We start from the raw sequence: 22,364 nt of genomic DNA on the forward strand, positions 1-22,364 counted from the left end.
CATGTTTTTGAGAATGTTTTAACATGACAGTTAAATGATAGCCTTGTGTCTAATATAACGCCTAGGTTACGTGCTGAGTCTTTGAGGCAAATTTTTTAATCCTCTGAGTTAAGTGCTGAAGTTATAGTAGTTCTATCAGTATTGTTGCCTCCAAACTACAGAACCTCAGTTTTATCATAGCTGAGTAACAAAAAGTAAAACAAATCTATTTTGCTGAGTAAGTGTTCTCATAATTACAGTGTAACATTGTTGTGGACCATATGTAAATACTGTAGGTGTTGACTTTTTCCTATATTGATTTCTCTTATAATAGAAGGTTTCAATAAAAGATATGATACTGATTTTGAAGAAGATCATCCTGAGTTTATAGGGCATACTCACGTTGTGCGGTTGTGTAAGTTGATTGTATCGGTTACTGTTATTGTGTTAAATAGCTCAGCTGTTAGTGTACTGCCTATGAAAGGGAGCTGTTTGGTAGAGCTGTTTGAAAGTACTATTTGGAAAGTACAATTCAATCTGGGATACAGGAGTCAGGGTAAGATCCAGCTATTTAGTAGGCCCATATTATTTATTCTTTATTCTGAACTTTGCATAAACCTTGAAGTTTACAGACAATATTTACATCTGCTGTTATTTTTAAATTTAGCATTAGGGTTTGTTAGCATGTAACTGAAGGGGTAGTTAGTGGAAGGGATTTGTTCATTTGTGTACAAGGTTCTGTGTCATTGAGTTTCTCAGATATATTTGCATCTTACAAATGTTCAGTATTGTATTTTTTCAGTTGTATTTTTTTACAATCAATAGAATAAAAATTAGCTGCCATGCAATATAAAATAAAGCTTACAAATCAAACTTTCACCTGAGCCTCAGTTTTCTTCTCCTTGGCATTAAGAGCTATAAATTCCGCTTTTCTGTTGGTAATGATTCCTTCCAGAAATTATTTTTGTAGATCTGTGAAGTAATAATTCGATTTTTTAGATACGGTTTATTACATAGAGTTCAAAAAAGTTTGAATGGAAAAGATCAATATATTTTGTGTTACCTCCTCTTCTTTTTACTGTTCACTCTATTGACAATTATTATATTAATTAAAAGCTAGGAGAATTAATTCAAATGTAACAACAAACTGTAGGGTATGTAAGAATTCCCTTGTTTCCTACAAAATGAGTCTTTTTCTCTCTCCCACCAATGAGCTTATTAGTTAAATGAATAACTAATATTATGCATAAATATTAATCCTTGGACTTCAGCCCCTCATAAAATGATCATCTTGTGTAATATTTAAGGTAGTACTGACTCAACCCTGTCTAGTCTTAAACTCTGCAGCATGCTTACCTACTCTTGCTACTGTAGATTTCCATGATTGTCTCCATTAAAATTTGAACAAAACAATATCCAGTAGTGCAGCACAGAAGAATGAAGTGGTACGAACAGATGCACCAGTGTGTAATTACATAGTGAATATTTTCATTACGCAATTAAAAAGTGCTATAAGAGATGTACAATACTGGAAAAAAACTATCCAAACATATTTATTTTTCAGCTAAGAACTTTTCCAAGTTAATGCTCAGGTTGTGTGTTTCAGAAATGGAGTGTATGGAACAGAAAAATATTCAATTGAATGCTTTGCAGTCAGAAAAGAGCTCACTTCAGCTACAGATGGTGGAGCTTGAAGACAAAACGAAAGGTGATTTACAACATTGTTCTGAGTTGCGACCTTAGTAGACTTCTCAGTAAATAGGTTCAGTTTATATGACAAGAAAATGCAGACCCCTTATATAATCATCAATAACATATAGTATGTTACTCTTTTTTCAGCTATTTAATGTTTCAGCAGTATTCTAATTTATTTTATGCTATCATGAAATATGTAACCATGGAGATAAAATAGATTAATGATTTGTTTATATTGTTATTGATTGCAGTTTTACAAAAAGTGTTAAAAATATGCCTGCTTGTAGACTGAAGACATAAAGCAGTTAATAGGTATGCCATCTTATTTATTGCAAACTGTGCACGTTCTGATTAGAGGTTTGATTTACAGTAGTTAAAACAGTGCACAGTGATACTAGTGATACGCCTTAGTGGAACAGGTTTTCCAAGGGCTTTGTAAGTGCTCAGTGAAAATGACAGAAATTCTTACTTCTGTTTTGTTGTTTGATACTATTTCATCCTGAAGCAGTTTTTGTTCAGCTGTTTGTGGGCTCAAATTGTTATTTTTTATTATTCTCTCTTAGCCCTTGAAAAACACCTGAATGAAGCAATAACTTTCACAGAAACTTTGAAAGCTGAAAAAATAAAAATTCACCAGAAACCAGAGACTGATGGTGAATTCCTTAGGTAAGAAAGTAAATTTGGTTCGGTAAACATTTGACTTAGCCATTTACGAACAGATTTAATAGTTAGAGTACAAGACTAACAAAGCTTTATTACAAAGACTAATTGAAGCATTTCCATACACTCACATATTCCTACAGTTAATGAATTATAATTTTGAATATTTCTGGGATCTGATTTAATGCAAATTTGTTCTAGGATTATAATTGAGTTACAGGGAAGAAATGTTTTACCATGTCATATGACAGTTGTCCTTGCAGCTTTACTGTGCATAAATAGTGTAAATTTGTTTTCACATCACTGGGACTATGAGCTGCTACATGTACAGTTCTTTATTGTGCTTTTCCTTGGTAATCATTTTGGGCGAAATAAAAGCACAGTAAACTACATGATTAATTGGTAGATATACAATTGGTGGATATATGTTATAAGAAATATTTAAAATCTGTACAGTAATCACTGAAAAAAATATAATTAACCTTAATTAATTGTCTGATTGACAGTCTGATCTATAGTTTTTAGAGTAAAATATTGATTTCTGTTAATATTTTTAAAGTATTTTTTTCACAATTTAATAAATTTTAATACTTTTTACAAATTAAAATATATTCAAACCAATGATTAAATAAATGATTGAAGGGTTTTGGCTTCATAATTTCCTTTTTTTTAATGAGAATTTCACTCCTGGAGACTTCAGTAAAAATCTGCATTCTGTTGAGCTGTTCCCTTTGAAGTGCAAAGTCAGGTTATTCCCATTAATATACAGTATCCCATGATCAGATATTATGGCATATTGAACTGTTTCTTGTTCTGTTTTCTTATTTATTGTATAATATCAAGCTTTATAAAGAAGAATGTAGTTTTCTGGCTGTACAGGACTTTTTAAAATGAAATAAAATTGATATCATAATGGGTCAAATTGGGCGGCATTTTGGTACAGTGGTTAGCATTGCTGCTTCACAGAGCTTTATCCAATACAGGGTCGGGAGGAAGCCGAAGCTTATCCCGGCAAGCAACAGTCGAAATACAGGATACCATGGACAGGAGTCCAGTCCATCAAAGTGCATACTGTGTCTACACAGACACAGACATACATTAACTCACACCAGGGCCAGTTTTCCCAAAAGGCAAAAGGACTAAGGAAGGAAACAGGATCACTCACAGGAAACCCAAATGAATGTGGGGAGAACATACAGTTTCCACACAGATGGCACCCCAGCAATTGAATCCACAGCCCCAGTACTGCGAGGCAGCAATACTAATCACTTAAAAATGTTTTTCTGTTTAGTTCTGATATCTGTGCAAAGATCTGCCCAATTCAAAATTATTATTACAGTCATTTAGGAAATAAGTGAAAATTTGTACCTCATATTCACCCTGTCAATAAATAGCTGAATGTAGTTAAACCTAATGTTTGTCCTAGAGCTAGTTTAAATCCATTTTCATAAAATGTTCATTAAGAAACTACTTAAGCTACAAAGACTAATTCTATTTCCCCTCCCCATTAGGGTATTTTTATAATGTACTTTTTAATAATTAAAAATAATGTTTTGGCTTTGTGATTTTATCAGCATCAAAATAATATGTAGTTGATTATATCAGATTACTACTAAAATGTCTTTTAACTTGGATCCTACAGTTTTCAAGCCAAATATAAGTACTATATTTCATATTGTCAAAGTGAGATCTGGTCATAACTGGTATTTAGAGTATGTACATAATTTATGTACTGACGTTTTTCTTAAAAAATCAGTAACATTTTTCTGTAAACTTGCGTTAAACACTGTTTTGTAGCACAATAAATTACAGGGTGTGCAAATAAAAAAGCAACATTAGTTCCATCTATGTAATTAAGACTTTGATCTGTTTCCTGTAGATCAGTGTAAAGAATAAGCTTTATGCAGCATGCTAAGAACTTAATGAAAGGGAAATCAATACTAAATTTGTAGCAGGAAGTAAATGACGCTTTTCTTAGATTTAAATCATTTGGAAAGATTTTGTTTGGTACAGTTGCCTCACAGTTCCTGTACATTACCAAGAGAGTGATTGCTTTTGGTTTTGCTGAAGTTTGTGATTTTGTGATTTGTAAATTTAAGTTAAGTGTTTTCATTAATCACAGGTATAATGGCTGCTAAACAATATAATGCATACTGTCAATTTTCATTATTCCTTTGGTGAAGCTGACATTTTAGAAGACGGCTTTTTCTAGAGTGCAATTATGGCTTGGTAGAAGATAAAGTGTGATTGTTTCTTTTTCCACGCTCAATTTGTGCCTGCTATTGTGTCGTTGTCTCTCTACCTTCATATAAGCGTTCATTTTCACATTCTTAATTGACATTCTATCCTTGTTCATATCCGTTTTAAACCCTTGGCTTAGCCTGCTGTCATCTTCAACACACTAGGTGTGTTTACACTAATAAACCAGAATAATTTAATTCTGCTGTAATTCAGGCAGATTTTTGTTTAAATTATGTTTGTTATGTGTTATCAGAAGGGGGGTGAGATCTTCCAGGAGAAGATCCTTTGTTTTTATTGGTATATAAATAAAATTAAGCCTTATTTTAAATAAATAATTTTTTATTTGTACAACTTAAAATTGAAGCAGTTTGTGTTGCCTTATTAAAATACACCAAGCACAACAATTTATTAAAGGAAAGTATAGGATTGAAGACAAAGAGAGGATAGAAAAACATATTCCAGAAACTGTCATGTTTACAATATAAAATATAAAATGGAATAAGTCTTCTGCTCATTCTTGAATATTTTTGTAGTTTTACACACTCTTTCTCCATATTTTTGTATTCTTCTCTCTTGGTAATTAAAATTGTTTTGATATAAGGATGTTATATAAGGATGCTTTTCCTGTTTTACCTCTTTTAGGTTAATTTGGATAAAGGAGCCAATAAAATAACTGCATAAATACAGTTTCTTCTGTATTCACTTTGCATTGAAAAACATTGTTTTTAATTGCATTACTAAATGCTGATGTACTCTTCCCTGTTCAGTGCAGTAGCATCAGAAAATACAGAGGTGTTGAGCATGCTCTATTACAGCCTTTCTTTTTTTTCTTTTTTTTCAAATAAATAATATTTTTCAAATCAGGCATTTTAAAAAAGACAAGATTTATGGAGGTACAGTGTAAGGCAAATGCAGTAGAATAGATTATCTTTAATGGAAACTTTGACTGTCCCATTTAATGTGCCGGTTAGTTATTGAGCCATGATAGGTAGGAGTTGAATGATTTGGAGCTTGAAACTGCAAGTGAAGCATCTTATTTTGTAATAGTGGGGTATTAAAATACCCGAGGGGCCATGTGATTTATTGGCACAGAGTGGCAGAATTTGGCAAGTTCCAGCAGGGATTTGACCAGTAGATTAAAAAAAACCTGGTTCAATCATCATACGTAAAGAACAATATGCCAGTTAATGGCATTGGCCCCTGTCCCCAAAACAGAAACTTTCAAGGGGAGAAGCAGGATTTAGTAAAGTTAGTGGAAAGTATCCAGACCGCACGTGGAACCCAAGTAGTCCATTTGGGTTGTCTGACTCGGCAGCCTCCATGGTATGAAAACATTAACAACCCCTGAGTCACTGAGAGTCACTTGAGAGGAGCTGCCTCATGACTAGGCTATGTCCTCAGGGGACAGAAAGGAGGAGATAGACCCTTAAATCGCTGAGAGTCGCATGAGAGGCACTGCCTCACAACTGTGGACAAATCCCTCAAGGGGAAAGAGAAAGCACCCCTTGACTTGAGGAATCATTTTGAGAGGTGCTGCTTGAGGGGTTGAGAATGACGAGAAAGTTATTTGAGAAGGAAGTGAAAGATGTCCCCTGATTCGCTGAGAGTTGCTTTTGAGGCAGTGCTTTGCAACTGGGCTAGGCCCTCACGAGACAGAGAAGATGATAATTAGTAGGTTAGAGCTGCTGAGAATAATGTGGCCAGGGCTCCCCTCTGGGGGGAAGTGAGCTTTCTCTCCCAACACCCATGAGGACAAACAAAAGTGTGCGCCGATGCATAATAAAAGAAAGAAGAGAGAAGAATAGGTAAGAAAAATGTAGAGGCTATGTGTGAGCCTGACCTACAGTGGAGAAGAAAAATCCCCTACATGCCTATTCAGGGGAAAAACTCTGGTGGCCCTGGCACAACAGCCACCCCAACTCCAGGCATACTAGCAGTGCATAATAAGCAGCTGAAATGTCTTGATGGAGTGGTCGAAGGTTGACTGCATAGGAGGATGAACGGCCCAGTGTTTTAATGTTGAATATCCAAGATAGCTCAGGCTTGCAGAGGCAGCGGCTCCAATTCTGAAAGAATGAGGAATGTATAACAGGATTCAGACCAACATTGGAGATTAAAACTGACAGTCATTGAGAAAACCTGCCTGGTTACTGAACGTCCACAGCGAAGGGCATCAGTTTAGAAAAGCATAGAAAAAGAAAGAAGTGGGAGTCTGGGATACAAGACAGGGTGCAGAGTCGAAGATCCGATTCTGGTGTAGCGGCAATGCTTATTAATAATACAGGAATTAAGTTTGCTCCCCCCGCCAGTCTCTCTCCCTCATCTCTGTGATGCTGGACACAGAGAGGCCATTCCATGTGGTTCAGATTTAAGGTGTTTTTCTGTCTGATAGAGTTCTCTGATAAGGAACAGTTCCCAAGGCTGAGATTCTCCAGCCACCTTAATGAATGGTCATCTCTGGCTCCTTTCTGTCTGGGAGATTCCAAGGGAGAGTCTCATCCCAAGTTGTTTACAACTCTGTCAGAGAGCATTGTTTCCCATCCTCCACCTTGATCAACCAATCAGGAACTGGTAGAGCGAAGGTAACCCCATGTGGGTCTCGAATGTTGTGAAACTTTCAACCAATGAACAACCGTAATTCCTCCAGATAAAAGAGGCAGCATAGAGAGGGCCCAGTGGGCGCCCCTCCAGGATGTTCTCAGACTCATCTCGGACAATCACGTGACGGCCAGTGTGTCTGAGTGCCAGGACTTTATTTTGTTCTAAGAGTCGAGACCGGAGGTTGCCTGCGCGTAACCAAAAGATCCCCCTGAGGCTAGCCCAGCAGCAAGCTTCGTGAACTGCTGGTAACCCACCGTGAGTGCTCGCCTGATCAACAAGTGAACTACGGTCGGAACTTTCGACAGCTGAATCTTAGTATTCAGGACTAGCGCTACTTTGAAAACAAACAGGTCTTCTTCCCGTCTAAAGAGTGTGACTTGCTCGGACCCGCAGTAATGTACACAAACTCTGCTAGTTCAGCCAGGACTAACAAGCCAGGTCCTCAGGCACTGCCAGTGCGCCGCAGCTGGAATCTCTCCCTCCTTCTCCCACACCTCCAGCCGAGCCAGACGACGCCGATTGGATGCAGCAACAGCCTGTCGCTGTTCCTGTCACGAACAGTTCTTTTCGGGCCCTATGCGGACGACACGATCCAGAATAGTGAAGGTCATGCGGGAGAGGGTCTGGAGACAGGGGGTGTGTCCATGCAGTGCTGGTGTCCAGGGGGAGTGAATCCAGGTGAACAATCCATGTAGGAAATCCAAACGGGAAATCAGAAACGAGGGCTGAAGTCCATAGCCAGGCGATCCATCCGGTGGGGGGGGGGGACAGGAACCGGGTCGGAACCGGCGAGGGGAACTAGGAACTAGGAAGTTAAAAGCATAACGGAGCCAGACGCAGCAAGACCCCGGGCTCTCATGATGTGGAAATCAATGAGGAACCAGGAGTAAGGTCCGCGTCTGGCTTTTAAGGGGGAGCGGGATTAGGGACCAGGTGCAGACAATAGTGCAGAACAAGGAAGGGGTGGAGCGCTCTTAAGAGGAGGGGTTAGCGAACGTGACAGTTCCTTTGTGTTCGCGGGAGATCGGAATCCACATAAATTGAATGAGTATTCAACATTCTACATTGCAGCTCAAGAATTCAATTGTTACCTCAATCCCAGTTGATGTCAATTTAATTCACATGACTGATGTACTTGCTTTTGAGTATCTAGTGTAGAAGTTGTAATCAAAAAGCTAATTAACGGTATAAATGAATGGTATACTGAATGTATCTCTTGCTATTTGTAACTCTTCGTGATTGAATATATGCCTTTTGTATTCTGCTAACCCTCACTATAAGATATGTTATGTTTATATGCACATTTTTTTATGAATGTATTCTTGTGTATTAGTATCTGTGTGTATGCGTTGCTGAGTTGTTCCGCAAGGTCGATTTTTTAATAGCCATCGAAGAATCATTTTTTGATTTACTGCTACAATTAATAATTGTCACACTAAATGCACAAAACCCCTACACTGGAAAATGGAATACAGAGGAACTGGTGAATTTTGCGGCTATTAAAAAACCGAAAAGGCAGTCTGATACATTGCATCCATAAGTGTATACTCGTCTTATTGTGAGGGTTACAAAGATACAGAATATATCACAATCATGAAGAGATACAAGACAAGGAATATGCATTTAGTATACAATACGACTGTACTATCTCGTTAATCAGTCTCATTAATACAGATTCTACATTGGATACTCATAGGTAAATACATTACTTATGCAAATTAAATTGATATCAACCTGTGTTGAGATAACAGTTGAATTCTCGAGGTCGATAATGTAGAATTTTGAATTTGGACTCATCCAGTATATAGATTTGTATCTCCCAGTACGGAAAATTAAGGAACAGCTGACAGCTGACAGCTGACAGCTAAAGAGCCGAAGCAGTATCCAATCCGTGGTCTTCTGGCTCGATGCCCCACCAGTCCTGGTGTGGCTCAGTGTCGTGGGGAGAAGGAGAGAGTGTTCTTCTGTCAGCTTCGCTCTGGACCATTGTTACTCTACAGGGACCTGGTAGTTAGCGTTGAGCTGGACAAGTTGAAGTCTGCACAGAGATGACTGCATTGTCAGAGCAAGTCACTCTTTGGGAGGAGAAACTTGGTTTGCTCCTGGCATAGCGGCTACCTTTGAATAAAAGTATTCAGATGTTGACTAAAGTCCAACTGTATTGCTCCGGTGATCAGGTGGATACAACGGTGGTTGCTAGCAGCTCATGAAGTCTTGCTGCAGGCTTGACCTCGGGCAGAATTCTGTCTTTACATAGGGCTCTCTCTGGCTCGGCATGTAGGAAAAAGTTACAAGTCCCAACACCTATTAGCACTGGCAGTCACGTGATTGTCAGACAGGCAAGCTGCTCAAGCACCTCTAGGACCACAATCCAGATGTGCTTAGGGTCTCACTAGACAACCAGATGTCAAGAGTGGGCATCTATCATGGTAGCTGGTTGCATCCCGATCCTTGGAACTGTTGGTTGTCAGGAAGAAAAACACCCCTAAATCAGTGCATAAACATGAATAGCTCCTCTGTGGCTTGGACCACAGAGATAAGAGAGAGATGGGCCTCACTGGAAAAAGCACAGCAACACTTAATTTGGTCTTATTAATAAGGATTGTTGCTACAACAGAATGAGGTGGAGGGGGCAGTAGATGCACAAATCCTGCAGGTGTGCGCTCTGAGGCCGCTAAACATTTGGTGGAAAAGGTCAGTATTGGGACAGGATCAGTCAACAGTATTATCTGCAGTGAGACCAGCCTCAGCTTTAGCTGAAAAGGCTTTGTGGTGTTAAAGAACCAGCATAACAAACAGAAAGATCAATGATATAGTACATGTAGTGGTCCAACTCCTGGTGCCTGAGGGGGTAGACAGAACAGATGACAACTCTGAAAATAGAGAAAGACAAAATAAATTCACTTTTGAGAAGACGTGGATCCCAGGATTTTAGAGTAACAGCAAGATCTCCACAATCCACTACTCAGCGATCAATAAATTCAGAGCTGACTAAGGAGAGAGAAATGAAATTGATATCTTTACCTTCAAGAATTTGGCAGAGCAAATGAGGAGCAAGAGTATGACGATGGACTGTAGCTTCAACCTGAGAGCCTGAGGCAGTAGCTGTGCTGAGGGTGAAATCTGACACTGGGATGGGTAGAAGGAGAATGGAAATGGGTGGGACAGAAGCGGGAGGCAGAAGTGAATGGAGGGAATTTTCAAGCTTCAGCGGACGGGAATTAATGTCGGCTACAGAGCGAGAAAGGGGTTCAGGAATCTGAGAAACCTGCTGGAGAATTTGAAGAGAAATGTTATCTACTAGAGAGATCGGTGGCTGTGCGATAGGAGCAGAAGGCAGAATCAGAGACGAATTAAGGAGGAGGAGCTGTCTGTTTTGCAGAAGGCAGAGCTGAATAAACTGCAGTGGAAAGAGAAGGAGGAAGAGAGGTATCTCTCAGCTGAGTTCAGCTGAGATGGAATCGGATAAGAGTTGAAAAAGATCTAAATGCTCAGACAGGTGGAATAGGAATAGATCTGTCGAACAGTGATTTAAAGAGCTTTGAAAGAGGACAGTTCTTATAAAAAAGATGAGTCGACGTAGGTGTGAAGAAGCCACACCCGAAAAAGACTCCACAGCCGAAACGTTGTGTTTCTTTTCTTTGCGTTTCAGCATGGAATAAACCTTGCAAGTGCTCGCATTGAAAAATGAAAGATTGTTGTTGTTTTTTGGAAATAACATCCTATTACAATTAAGTTGGAAGACAGGGTGATTTATGTAAAGGGTAATATAAAGCTTTGTACAAAAATTTCCGTTTACTACCGTGGTTTGTCTGATGTGCACAGATGGAGTTCTTGTTTAAAAACATAGTAAAGTATACCTTTTAGAAATATCTCCTGTTAAACTAATGACATTGTAAACTATTAAGCCTCAATTTATGTTTTTTTAACTGTGTGATTTTATTTATTTTATTAGTTTTGTAAGTTGTCTACTTCTATTCTCATTGGGGGATTAACTTCAGCAGTACAGTTTCCATTTGCATTACCCTAGATTTGTGTATGATTCAATAAAAAAAGCTAACATTACCTTGGATTGTTTTGAAATATATGTAACCAGCAATACAATTTCAGAAATATTTAATTCAAAATATTTTTTCTGTAACTCATTTTTTGTTATACAGACTTCAAAAGGAGCTGAAATTCTACAAAGAACAGAACCTAGAAAGTGTCAGAGAAGCTCTTTGCTCGGAAATCCATTTCCTCCAAATGGTACTATTTTCTACTATTTAATGTAGTGTAGATGTGCATGAGCGTTGCAACTTTCATCACAAAACATTTTTATACACAGCCTAATTATGTGATTAATATTCAGCATCTTAAATATTTATATCTGATACAAATCCCCGGTTCTTATTGGAAAAATGAAAATATTTTTTGTAGCAAAAAAGACAATTTATTGTACAGGCATGACATGGGTAAATTATTATATATATATTTAATAACACTATACTGATTACCATATGTTATTAACTGGGTTAATCAACACTGGGTCTACTGTAAAGGTCTACAGTGAAAGACTCAGTAGAGACTCAGTCTAGTAGGGTCTGTGGCCACTATTGAAAGCAATACTGTACCAACAATTGAAAAGGATAGCAGTTTTGGATCTGAAATAATCCACTTGTTCTGAATTTATATTGTGAGATGTTAAAGATCCTGCCATCTTATGTAAAAGATCCCGCCATTCAGAATGCATGCTGAATAATTTAGCACATTGCACCACACACAGCTCAGGGTACCATGGTGTGCGGTGCTTTTTAAAAAATATTCTGTTGTGGGACTGCATTACTTTGTAAAAGCTCCAGGTGGAGCAGTAAATGTTTAACATGGCATATGGAAGCATCTGGGCTGTCACCAGAAAACGCCAGGTTTCAAATTGCGGTCAATGCTGAGCCCCATGAGACAATCTTTTTCCGATAATAGAATTTTGTGTATTGTTTAGACTTTTATTAGTTTTTAACTGTGTATTACAATGTGTTAAATATTAAACTAATTTAAAAAGAGGGTATTACAGTAAATGCAACACTTAACATTTACAATCTCATTGCGGTACTAGGGACATATAAGAACGGAGATAATAACTTCAGCCCCAACCCCCATACCCCCCCCCCCGACAGAGAAAGGTAATAAAGGTGATGAAAATTCAGTAAAAAGGCTCCAGTGTGTTAATACAAACTAATCTGCTATCACAGCTGCTTGTATCAGAAAGGTGACTTTCTCCTCAATGAAATGAAAGCTACAGTACAGTCAGGCAGACAGATTTTAAATGCTTCAAGCAAAATTAGCTATTTATGTTTGTCAATATCAGCTACTTTGCAAGCAATACATGACTTCTCAAAAGGTAACCCTTTCTCTCATGCAAGCACAACAAATGTTTGATATTTTTTGTAAGTTCAAAGCCGTGGATAGTGTGCCTCAGGGACTAATTCATAGCATGATCAAAACAAAACACCCACTGGGTCTTGTTTCCACATGCAAATCACATGAAGTCATATCCACAGTCATATCCAAAACAGTAGCGTACACATCAATGGACTGCAGTGTGATCGTATACAGTATAAATATACTATATATACACTATGATACCATATGGTTTTAAAGCCACTACAGTACAGTATGTGTGAAATATATTTTTCATAATCAAAATCTAAAGTTAATTTTTTTCCTGATTACTCATTGCTGAAATTTGCCTTGAGACAAAATATCGATTTTCTCAATGCGGATGTAAACCTGAAAGAGGCACATCACATGCACAACAAGCTACAATAATAAATTATTTTTTTATTTATTCAGCTATGTAAAAAACAAACCAAAGCAATGGTCTGTCTGGGATTTGAACTGCTCATCTTCTGTGTAATAGGTGGCATCTAAACCATTCTGCTAAAACTGCTGTATGGGTGCAGTGCAATACATTACAGTCTATGAGCATTTCATTGTGCATTACCACTCACTATAAGAAAAATAAAAGTTGTTAAAAAAATTTCAAAATGTTTCCAAAATATCCACCAGTAATATTTTTAGTTGCCAAAATTTCTTTAGTTACATGATTCCATATGAATATTCCCTATCAAGAAGTATTAAATCAGTATTAAAAACTTTTTTTTACAACAACAGAAAGTGTTCTTATTGCATCTTCTTAAAAAGTATAAAACATTCTAGCTTTTTATAAAGTACGGAAACATTATATACTTAGAGCGAGCATGTCAAACCCTTTCCAAAATAACTACTGTAAGTTACTGAGTTAAAGACTTTGATGCATAAAATGTTTATGAAGAAGGTGGAATACTGCTTTGTACTTTTGTTTTTTATATTTAGTTCCATTACCATCTACTGTATGTACATTAGGTATAATGTACAGTATGCCACTGTATGGCATACAGTACAGTATGTGTGAAATATATTAAATCAAAATTTAAAGCAATTTTTTTCCTGATTACTAGTTGCTGAAATTTGACTTACATTAGGTATATATTACATTATACTTCTGTTTTTATTTTCAGCTACCAAAATTATACTTTAGTTGTAAAATTCCACATCAGTATTACGTATTAAGCGGAATTAAACATGCACAGTAGAGAAACAGAGCAAATGAAGCAATGGTTTCACTAACATCTAACGCACCACAAGTGCCACCTATTGATCGCAAAACACAACGCTCCACAGTACAGGTAATGTATGTAGAAGAAATACTGCGTGTTCTGAATTGGCTGCATCTGTACATCTCTTCCCACACAGCTATATAACAACTACAGTATATGATTAAAACTGGTAAACTCATGTGTCTTTTAATATTTACTTTTATTAATATTTAAGTATTTGATTTAATTTTCAGTCAATTCAGTCAATTTTAACTTGACAATTTTGCTTCACTGCTCTATGCTGTCTGGAAATAAACCCTCAGACTGCTTATTGCCCTGGGCATGTACCAATAAATTACAGGAGCACATCTATATATCACTGCGTTGAAGCAGGAGACACAGAATCATGCAAACACATCCTAAATACAGTGTTCCCGCACCTTTGACTTCATCCAGAACGTATCATTCTGCTACTGTGCAGTTTTTTTTTCTTAGAAAGGTCTAGGTTCTTAAACTGTTCTTAGAAGTTTTATTTGGTGTACTGTGTCTTACATGCATCTGTCTTACTGCTTTCTTTTTGCATTCCAGAAATTAGCACAAAAGGGCATTCAGTTTTCAAGCAGCTACTGTTGATTTTAAGTTGCATTGGAGAGATCAATGGCTGATGATGGAGGTGTGTACAGTACGTACATCTATCAAGTACCACAGCAAAGGCAAACAGCGAATGCTTCTGGAAATCGTTAGCTGCTTCTTATCTTTTTGCTGCACAGCACAAAGTGAGTTGACACAAGTAGAACAAGTGGAACAAGGCAGACGGTAGCAGTTAAGATTTAATGTGAATAGAGCTTACGATGCTAGCTTTGTCTTGCTTTTCATATTGTACTGGAGCAGATTTATAGTTTTGTTTTCGACAGTGGTCAAAAATGTTTTGTACACACTAGATGTAATTAAAAAGGTTTTATTTAAATTTATTATGATGAAGACTCTTTATTACTAAATTATTTCACAGCTCCTGTTACTTTCTTAGGTTCTTAAACCAGGTCTCCATTAATTTCTCATGTGGAATGCTCATTCTTTTGTCATTTTGAAACAGGAAAAAAATACAATAGATGACATCGAAAGCTCTGGAAGATATTTGCTGTATAGCACACCTTAAATGTCCGGAGTACAAAAGTTTTATTCTGTATGCAGCTATGGTTATAGAACAATTTAAAGGCTCTGTAATAATATTCTGAAATAAATGGCACACAAGTTATGAATATGATTCAAATCAAATGAGGAAAATTCACATGGTGCAAATGGTACTCATTAGCAGCCTTTATGAAGCTTTTGCTTTGCGGATTTTAAAAATATTTTTTACTCTTGTAATATTTTCACATTAGTATTGTGTCCGATTAAATACCTGTTATCTAAATTATAAATAATACTGTTATTTTATTATAAAGCTGTATCAAAATACAGTTTTAGACAGCAAATTACCAAATAGAAAGTTGCCAGTGTTTCTGAATACAGGGCTTCAGTTCTTTTGGTACAATGTGTTGTTACAGAGCAGAAATGACTACAAAGGTGAATGTACTGTACTGAAATCGGAGGCGAATGGTGAAAAATCTCATTATGACATGTTATGCTGTTCTCGGATGACAAGGGAATAGTGGGCTAATTTGGGTAAATTTCATGGTCAAGTGATATTTCTTAGAAAACCTTATAAGACAAAGACAGAAAAAAAAGGAAATTTCTTTACATTATGTATATAAAACTGTATTATACAGTGTTATATGTGAAAGTAGCCAATGTAACTCTTCAGTGTTTTATGTTATCTGGAAAGTATGAATTAGTCAGAATAAATATTAATTGTTTCTTTGTATTAAGTTTGCAAATCCAGATGTGCATCAGTCTCCATGATTAATAACACATTTACGTGACTTTGTATTAGATTTATACTGCAATAAATACATAAAGGAATTCTGTGGGAATAGTTTGGAATATTTTGTTAAGGAGTATGTTTTTCTCTATAGTTTAATGCAAACCCAAATTGCATATGCATTGGAAGTTACACTTTCTACCTGACTAATATTTAAGAGAAATCTATGACTATTGACATTTTATGGTGTAATATATTTATTATTTTGCATATAACCCTTATTTTAATTTATTCAAGCTCTTGCACACATTGCTTAAATTATCATTGTTAGTTCCTGACAGTTATATTCCATTATTCGTTTTAAAATTGATGGTTACAAATTACATGGCTTATAAAAAAGTTGGAGAAACTATACAGTACAGAATCTTTCCAACATGCTTCAGTCATGCATACTTTTTATACAACATATGAAATATAATTTTGTTTTTGCACACAGGCTTAAAACTATTAGATTATAGTTAGTTTATGTTCCTCGTGCTGTTTTCATACTGTAAAACAAATTCAAGTTATTAAGAAGCAGTGCTATCTCATTTACCTATGATAAACTTTTCAACTAATGTGTACCAGCAAATTAAAGCATTGAGTTTTATCAGTTTTAGCATTGTAGGTTTTAGGAACATATAGAAATAAAAAAAAAACTTTCAGAATTATTCCTGGTATTGTGAAGGAAGTCCAGTTTGGTTTAGATTTAAAATTGTGGATATCTTTTCTATGTTTTTGGATTAGATGCCCCCTTTGGTGTATGACTTACTTAGTTCTTATGTTTCACTCTACTTATAGTATCTTATAGTTTGTTACTTCTCATCTTAAAATTCAACCTACAGATACTACCATGGCAAATATGAGATGCAAGTGAGTCTGGCCCGTTCTGTGTTTAAGTGCCCTGGAGTGGCAGGGGTGCATGACAGTTCCAGTGCCATTAAACCTGATTGCGTATTCAAAATTCCATGCTGGGTTTATATTACAGTTTTAGACTTACCGTACTTGCATTGCAAAAAATCAAATAAGAGTACAGCCCCAAACCACATTTTAGTGAAGAAGGTTTATAGTATTGGTAGTGGTTTCTATATTGGCAGTATAGTATACTAAAAATGTTGGCTACACAGTTACTTATCAGAATGCAAGAACACCTTCTACTTCCGTCAGCTTGAAAATTCACCAAAAAAGATATCCCAAATCAAGCTGATCTGTTACAATATGCAGTAGTGCATGTTTCACTGCATCCTCTGATACTGCATGGGGCTGTGTGGGGGCCTAAGGATCTGTGCCTGTGGCTAGAAGGTTGCTGGTTCGTATCCCGCGGCTGGCAGAGGAATCCTACTCTGTTGGGCCCCTCAGCAAAGCTGTTAACCCCAACTACTCCAGGAGTGCCGTATAAATGGCAAACTCTGACCCCAAGCTTCTCTCCTTGTCTGTGTGTCTCATGGGGAGCAAGTTGGGGTATGCAAAAAAGACAAATTCCTTATACAAGAAATTGTATATGGCCAATAAAGTGATGGGCACTTAATGGACAAGGATAGCCATATTCAATAGTGCATATGGAATTATTTTCATATTGATAGATATAACATTTGTAGGAAGAATTTTAGATTAGATTAAGAGGCACTGCTCCAATGATATGTAATTTTGGAGCATAAAAGTAAGAATGATAGTGGATTTCAGAATTTTCATGGATGCCAGATGTTTTCAGAGTGTGCGGCTATGTTAACTTATTATTTCACGTGGTGCAGTTTGGACTGTGGATCACCACAATTACCTCATCCTCACCGGTATATAAAACCAAGCTGAGTTTATGTTAAAAGGCAAGATAATGCATATTACGCAGCTTTAGGAAGTGTGACTATTCCAGCCACTTGGTATAGAATATTTCAATTATATTTATTTATTGGATAGGCCTGGCAAAACAAATATTGCAATGTTTGTTAGAAGAATTGAAACTACATACTATCTCTTTAAAGTACTGAAAACTATAATAATATGTGAAGCTGATGTTGTGAAAAGGTTAGATTTCCTGATTGCTAAGAGTTTACATTTGTCCATGACAGATAATGTTGGTGCACATTGTAACCATCATGTGATCCTCTGATACTGTTAATTTCAAATGAAAAGTGTCTTGTCAGGAAGCACTGTAAAACAGGCCTGTCTTATCCATATTATCATTATCTACAGTGTAACCATCAAAAAGTAGAGGCAATTTCATGTTTCAGAGAAAGTGTCCTCACAAAACTGATGCAGATGCACCAGCTGCCACTTCAAACTTGCAGCTGTCTTTAAAGCATTCAAAAAAAAAACTCTTGAACAAGTGATGCATGTGTTCTATGTCAAAACTGTCAGCATTCTCAGCAAACAGCAACCATGTTTCACCCATATATGAATGTTAAACCAGTTGAAAAGCATATTTTCTGCATCCTTATACTTTCCTGTATGTGCTCTTTTAGTAGTGGAGGTCACATGAAAACAATGACAGACACCTAGATTGCTTCTCTTTAAAAAGTTTTGATGGATACATTGAAAATGTGTCAACCAGAGGTTTTCTACTTTCTGTGATTGAGAAAAAAAATGATTTATTCTTTATAATTAAGGAATCCATGTGTTAGTTTTTTACATTTTTATTTAGAATAAGCAAAGTACTGTATCCCTCTGTATTAATATGACTTTCACTCACAATAATTAGCACTGTGCAGCTGAAATGCTTATGTGATAACAAGTCGTTTACAAATATGGTAGACCAAGCATGCCAAAACAAAACAAAACAAATGGCAAATCAAAGTGATGTTAGGGATTGAAATGAATTGGATGTTAATATCAAATTTTATATAATTTGAAGGTGTTTCAATTGGCTGTATAAGGCTTTTTGACTTTAGTAAGAGTGATATTAAACAGTTTTGCCTGTATTTGTAGTAACCTGCAGAAACATAGTGTAATCTTAGGTACTGTATGTGCTTGCGTTCTAGAAGAATAGAGCCTTCTAAACAGCACTCAAAGATGTCTTTATAATGTAGTCCTAGGACATTGCTTAAACATTGCTTACCTATTAAAATGAGGGCAACATGAGTTTCTTTCTAATTACTCGAATATTGATGAGTATACATTCAACAGCCTAATCAAGCGTTATAACCTGTATTCTAACAGACTGATTCTCTATTTTGACATTTTTGCCACTTTTATCTGTGGCTCTCTTTTCTGATATTGTTGGATGAAAGTGCTAATAAGTAAAAATAAGGTAAAAGCAAAGCAAATATAATTAGTTCACCAGCTTTACATTACCTCTACTTGCTCTCATTAGTAAGTGAGTCCTTTCAACCAGCTTAAGGATTTTATTTATTTTATATTATATTAAAAAAGGCACGCTTGGTATGCTTGTACAATGTTTTTGTGGTAAACATGGGAGTCATCATATGAAAATTGTATCCTTAGTTGCATACAGTATATCACAGTTCGTAAGATGAGTAACGCTGAGTAACGTAAAGATGAGTAAAATGGTGTCACCCGTAACTTGCTGACCTTGCTTTAGGTCTGATATCCATTCTGAATTTCAGGGACAATAAGAAGAAAAGGCAATAAAAACACGATATACTATATATATATAATATATACAGTAGATAAACTAGCAAATCTTTTCTCCAGTCTACATTACTATGTGATCATTTGAAAACATATAAATTGCAGAAAACTGAAAATAATTTATTTGTCTAGTGGCATTTTGTCTCTTGATGCAGAAACCACTTTGGCGTCCAGTTATTTTTTAATTTCAAAGTGTTTCACAACAGGATGTTAAGCTATTTCATAAGACATTCAAGAAGGACATCTAGTGTGCACTACTGTCATTGGAGGCAAGATTGCAATAATAATAATAATAATTGCTTACACTTATATACCGCTTTTCTGGACACTCCACTCAAAGCGCATTACAGGTAATGGGTTCTCCCCTCCACCACCACCAATGTGCAGCATCCACCTGGATGGTGGAATAAAATATATTTATGGTCTTGGTGGTAAGGCTTTCGTTTGTTTGGTTTTCAATATCTTAAAAATACTATTGAACTTTCTAATATACTGTACCTTCCCTTTTTTCTGCAGATGATCAAACTGAAAGTTACAAAATAAGATGAAACAAAAGAAATGCACATTGAAAATAGAAATAGCAAAACACAAAAAGTTCAGCTAGACCTATATTTCTAGAATTGTAAGGACTATATTGTGCTTTATATGTTTCGCCATATTGAACTGTTTTATTTTTATTCACGTTTATTCATGTTTTATTCATTCATATTGTTCAGGTAACTATATTTGGCTAAATGTGCGAATTTGTGAAGGAAGTGTTTGTCACGAAAGGCAATGCAACACTTAGCCTTCCTTAGTGTGCTTATCATTTGCTTTATTCTTTAGTGTGATGCTAAGATTCTCTTGTTTTTTATGTTTTAAAAACAATTAAAAACACATAAACATCTCAAATATTGTTATATATGGGATTAGCAGAATCACTGCACATGTGATCAGTAGGTACCTAATGATCACATGTGCAGTGATTCTGCTAATCCCATATATAACAATATTTGAGATGTTAACAAAGAAAATATGACCACGGAAACATAAGCTTGTATGTTTGTCTTTTCTTATTGTATTTTTGAGAAAGAATATTTTTAAGTTTGTGTTACATTATATTTTACAATGATTACTCTAGAGGCAATGAATACCATGACTGAAATGGAGTCTGTAGTTACTGTTTCTAAAATAAAACACTGACAAGGAGAATTAATTGTACTGTTGCAGAGCTGGAAACTCTCCAGTGTGTCTCTATGACTTTCATTGAGGGGGTAGCAATGTATAATTGCTTTGAATTCAATCCAAGGTTAAAAACAACTGAACTTCAATATTGAAAAATACATCAATATCTCTAAGGTTAAAATAAACTTCAGAAACACTTTTGTTAAATGGTGACAAAGTGGGATGGCAGTTAGCATTGGTGCTTCATAGCTTGAGTCGGGTCTCATTCTGGACAGAAACACATTCTGTGTGGAGTTTGCATGTTCTCCACTAGTTTGTGGAGGTATTTGGACTCCTAAAACTAGTTTCCTCCCACCGATCTTATACTGGGGCATTAGGACCCACACAGATAGTGGGGTTAGCATTCCCTCCTGGCCCCACTTCCAGCAGTAATCTTAGCTTTCCCAGGATGTCTCTCATCATGGTACTGGTCAAGCTCACACCTGTTTAGCTTCAGTGAGTTGCCAGTTGTGAGTTTGAGGGTGATACTGTATAGCTGCTAGCATACTGTATATAACTGCAACATACCTACAAAGAGCAAATCATTTTGAATTTAAGCATGATAGTTAGTTAGAACTACTGTATCTATCTAGCTAGTAGAATGGGTGGAGTGGTGGCACTGTGACTAAGGATCTGTGCCTGTCTTTGTGGATTGGAAGGTTGCTGGTTCAAATCACATGGCTAGCAGAGGAATCCTACTCCATTGGGCCCCTGAGCCAGGCCCTTAACCTCAACTGCTCCTGGGGTACCATATACTGTAAATGGCTGACCCTGCATTCTGACCCCAGGCTTCTCTCTCTCTGTCTGTGTGCTTGTGTGTCTCATGTAGAGCAAGCTGGGGTATGTGAAAAGACAAATTCATAATGCAAGAAATTGTATATGGCTAATAAAGTGATTTCTTAGAGTTAAAATCCATTGTTCTGGTGGGTTGATTCATAAGACAATTATTTTACTTTTATGAATTTGTCCCATATCATATGTTTACAGTTATTGGAAGTGTTTACTAGCCCTCTACAGCTAGAAGGTGCTCCTACTCTGTCCTGTTCCTAGTTTCCTGTGCTTTGCTTTCCTTCCGGTGTCTCTCTGTCGGGGGCTATATATTTCCGAGTCACGCTTTCTTTCTCGCTTAGCATTCAGGTTCGGATGTCCTGAGACCCGCCTAGCACCAGGTCACCCCACGTCCGTGGCCTGAGGGCATAGGTTTTTATACGGCATTTCCTGAACTGCTGAGTCCAGGCTAAACCCCATCCCGCCGCTACACATAGGGTCCTTTTCCGTTCTCCTGCCATTCCACGGTTCGTCCCTTCCAACATCCGTGACAGTTCTGATCAGCCTTTAAAACCAAGTCCGAGTGAAGTATTGGAACCTTGTTAAGAGAGCTTGCCATTCTGTTGTTTTTAGGAAACTCTGGCTTCTGGTAAAGAGAGATAATTTTGTAGCATCTGGATTTATAAAGAGATTTAACTCAAGGTTATATTCTGTTTTGTGCAAAGTGTAGATTAACATGTACAGTATCTCTATTTATGGCCTAGTAGGCATTGTATAGGATTAATATTTAGTAGCAATCTGGGGTTTTTCTGGTCAGTCAGAATGTAAACCTTTGAGACACCTTATTTGTAAATAGTGTAACTTGCATGTTGTATGTTTATGTTGTGTGCTGTTTTTTTTGTGCTTAACTCAGTGTGCCTGATTTATTACTCTTTTCACTAAATCTTGGGTATATTTTTGGCAAAATCTTTCCAATTTAAAGTTAATGATTATTTAATTTAATAATTGATTATCCCGCTCGCACTATTCCAGACATTTCAGGTATCGTCTATTTTCATAACCCCCTATTTATAACGACATCTTACTGAGAGTTGTATAATGCAGGCCCTTATTTGCTG

General features: G+C 36.6%; 1 protein-coding gene across 1 annotated transcript in view; it reads left to right on the forward strand.

Annotated features, from left to right (window-relative positions):
- Positions 1-14,761, forward strand: part of ccdc172 (coiled-coil domain containing 172) — a 34,632-nt gene extending 19,871 nt beyond the window's left edge. The window contains exons 5-8 of the mRNA XM_088635862.1: positions 1,586-1,687; positions 2,238-2,340; positions 11,337-11,424; positions 14,379-14,761. Of these exons, the coding sequence (XP_088491988.1) occupies positions 1,586-1,687; positions 2,238-2,340; positions 11,337-11,424; positions 14,379-14,423 (338 nt within the window). The 3' untranslated portion in view covers positions 14,424-14,761. The remainder of the gene's footprint in view (positions 1-1,585; positions 1,688-2,237; positions 2,341-11,336; positions 11,425-14,378) is intronic.
- Positions 14,762-22,364: the final 7,603 nt, after the last annotated feature.

The sequence above is a fragment of the Lepisosteus platostomus genome, chromosome 6, assembly GCF_059453375.1.
Source record: "Lepisosteus platostomus isolate fLepPlt1 chromosome 6, fLepPlt1.hap1, whole genome shotgun sequence".
NCBI classification, from domain to species: Eukaryota; Metazoa; Chordata; class Actinopteri; order Semionotiformes; family Lepisosteidae; genus Lepisosteus; species Lepisosteus platostomus.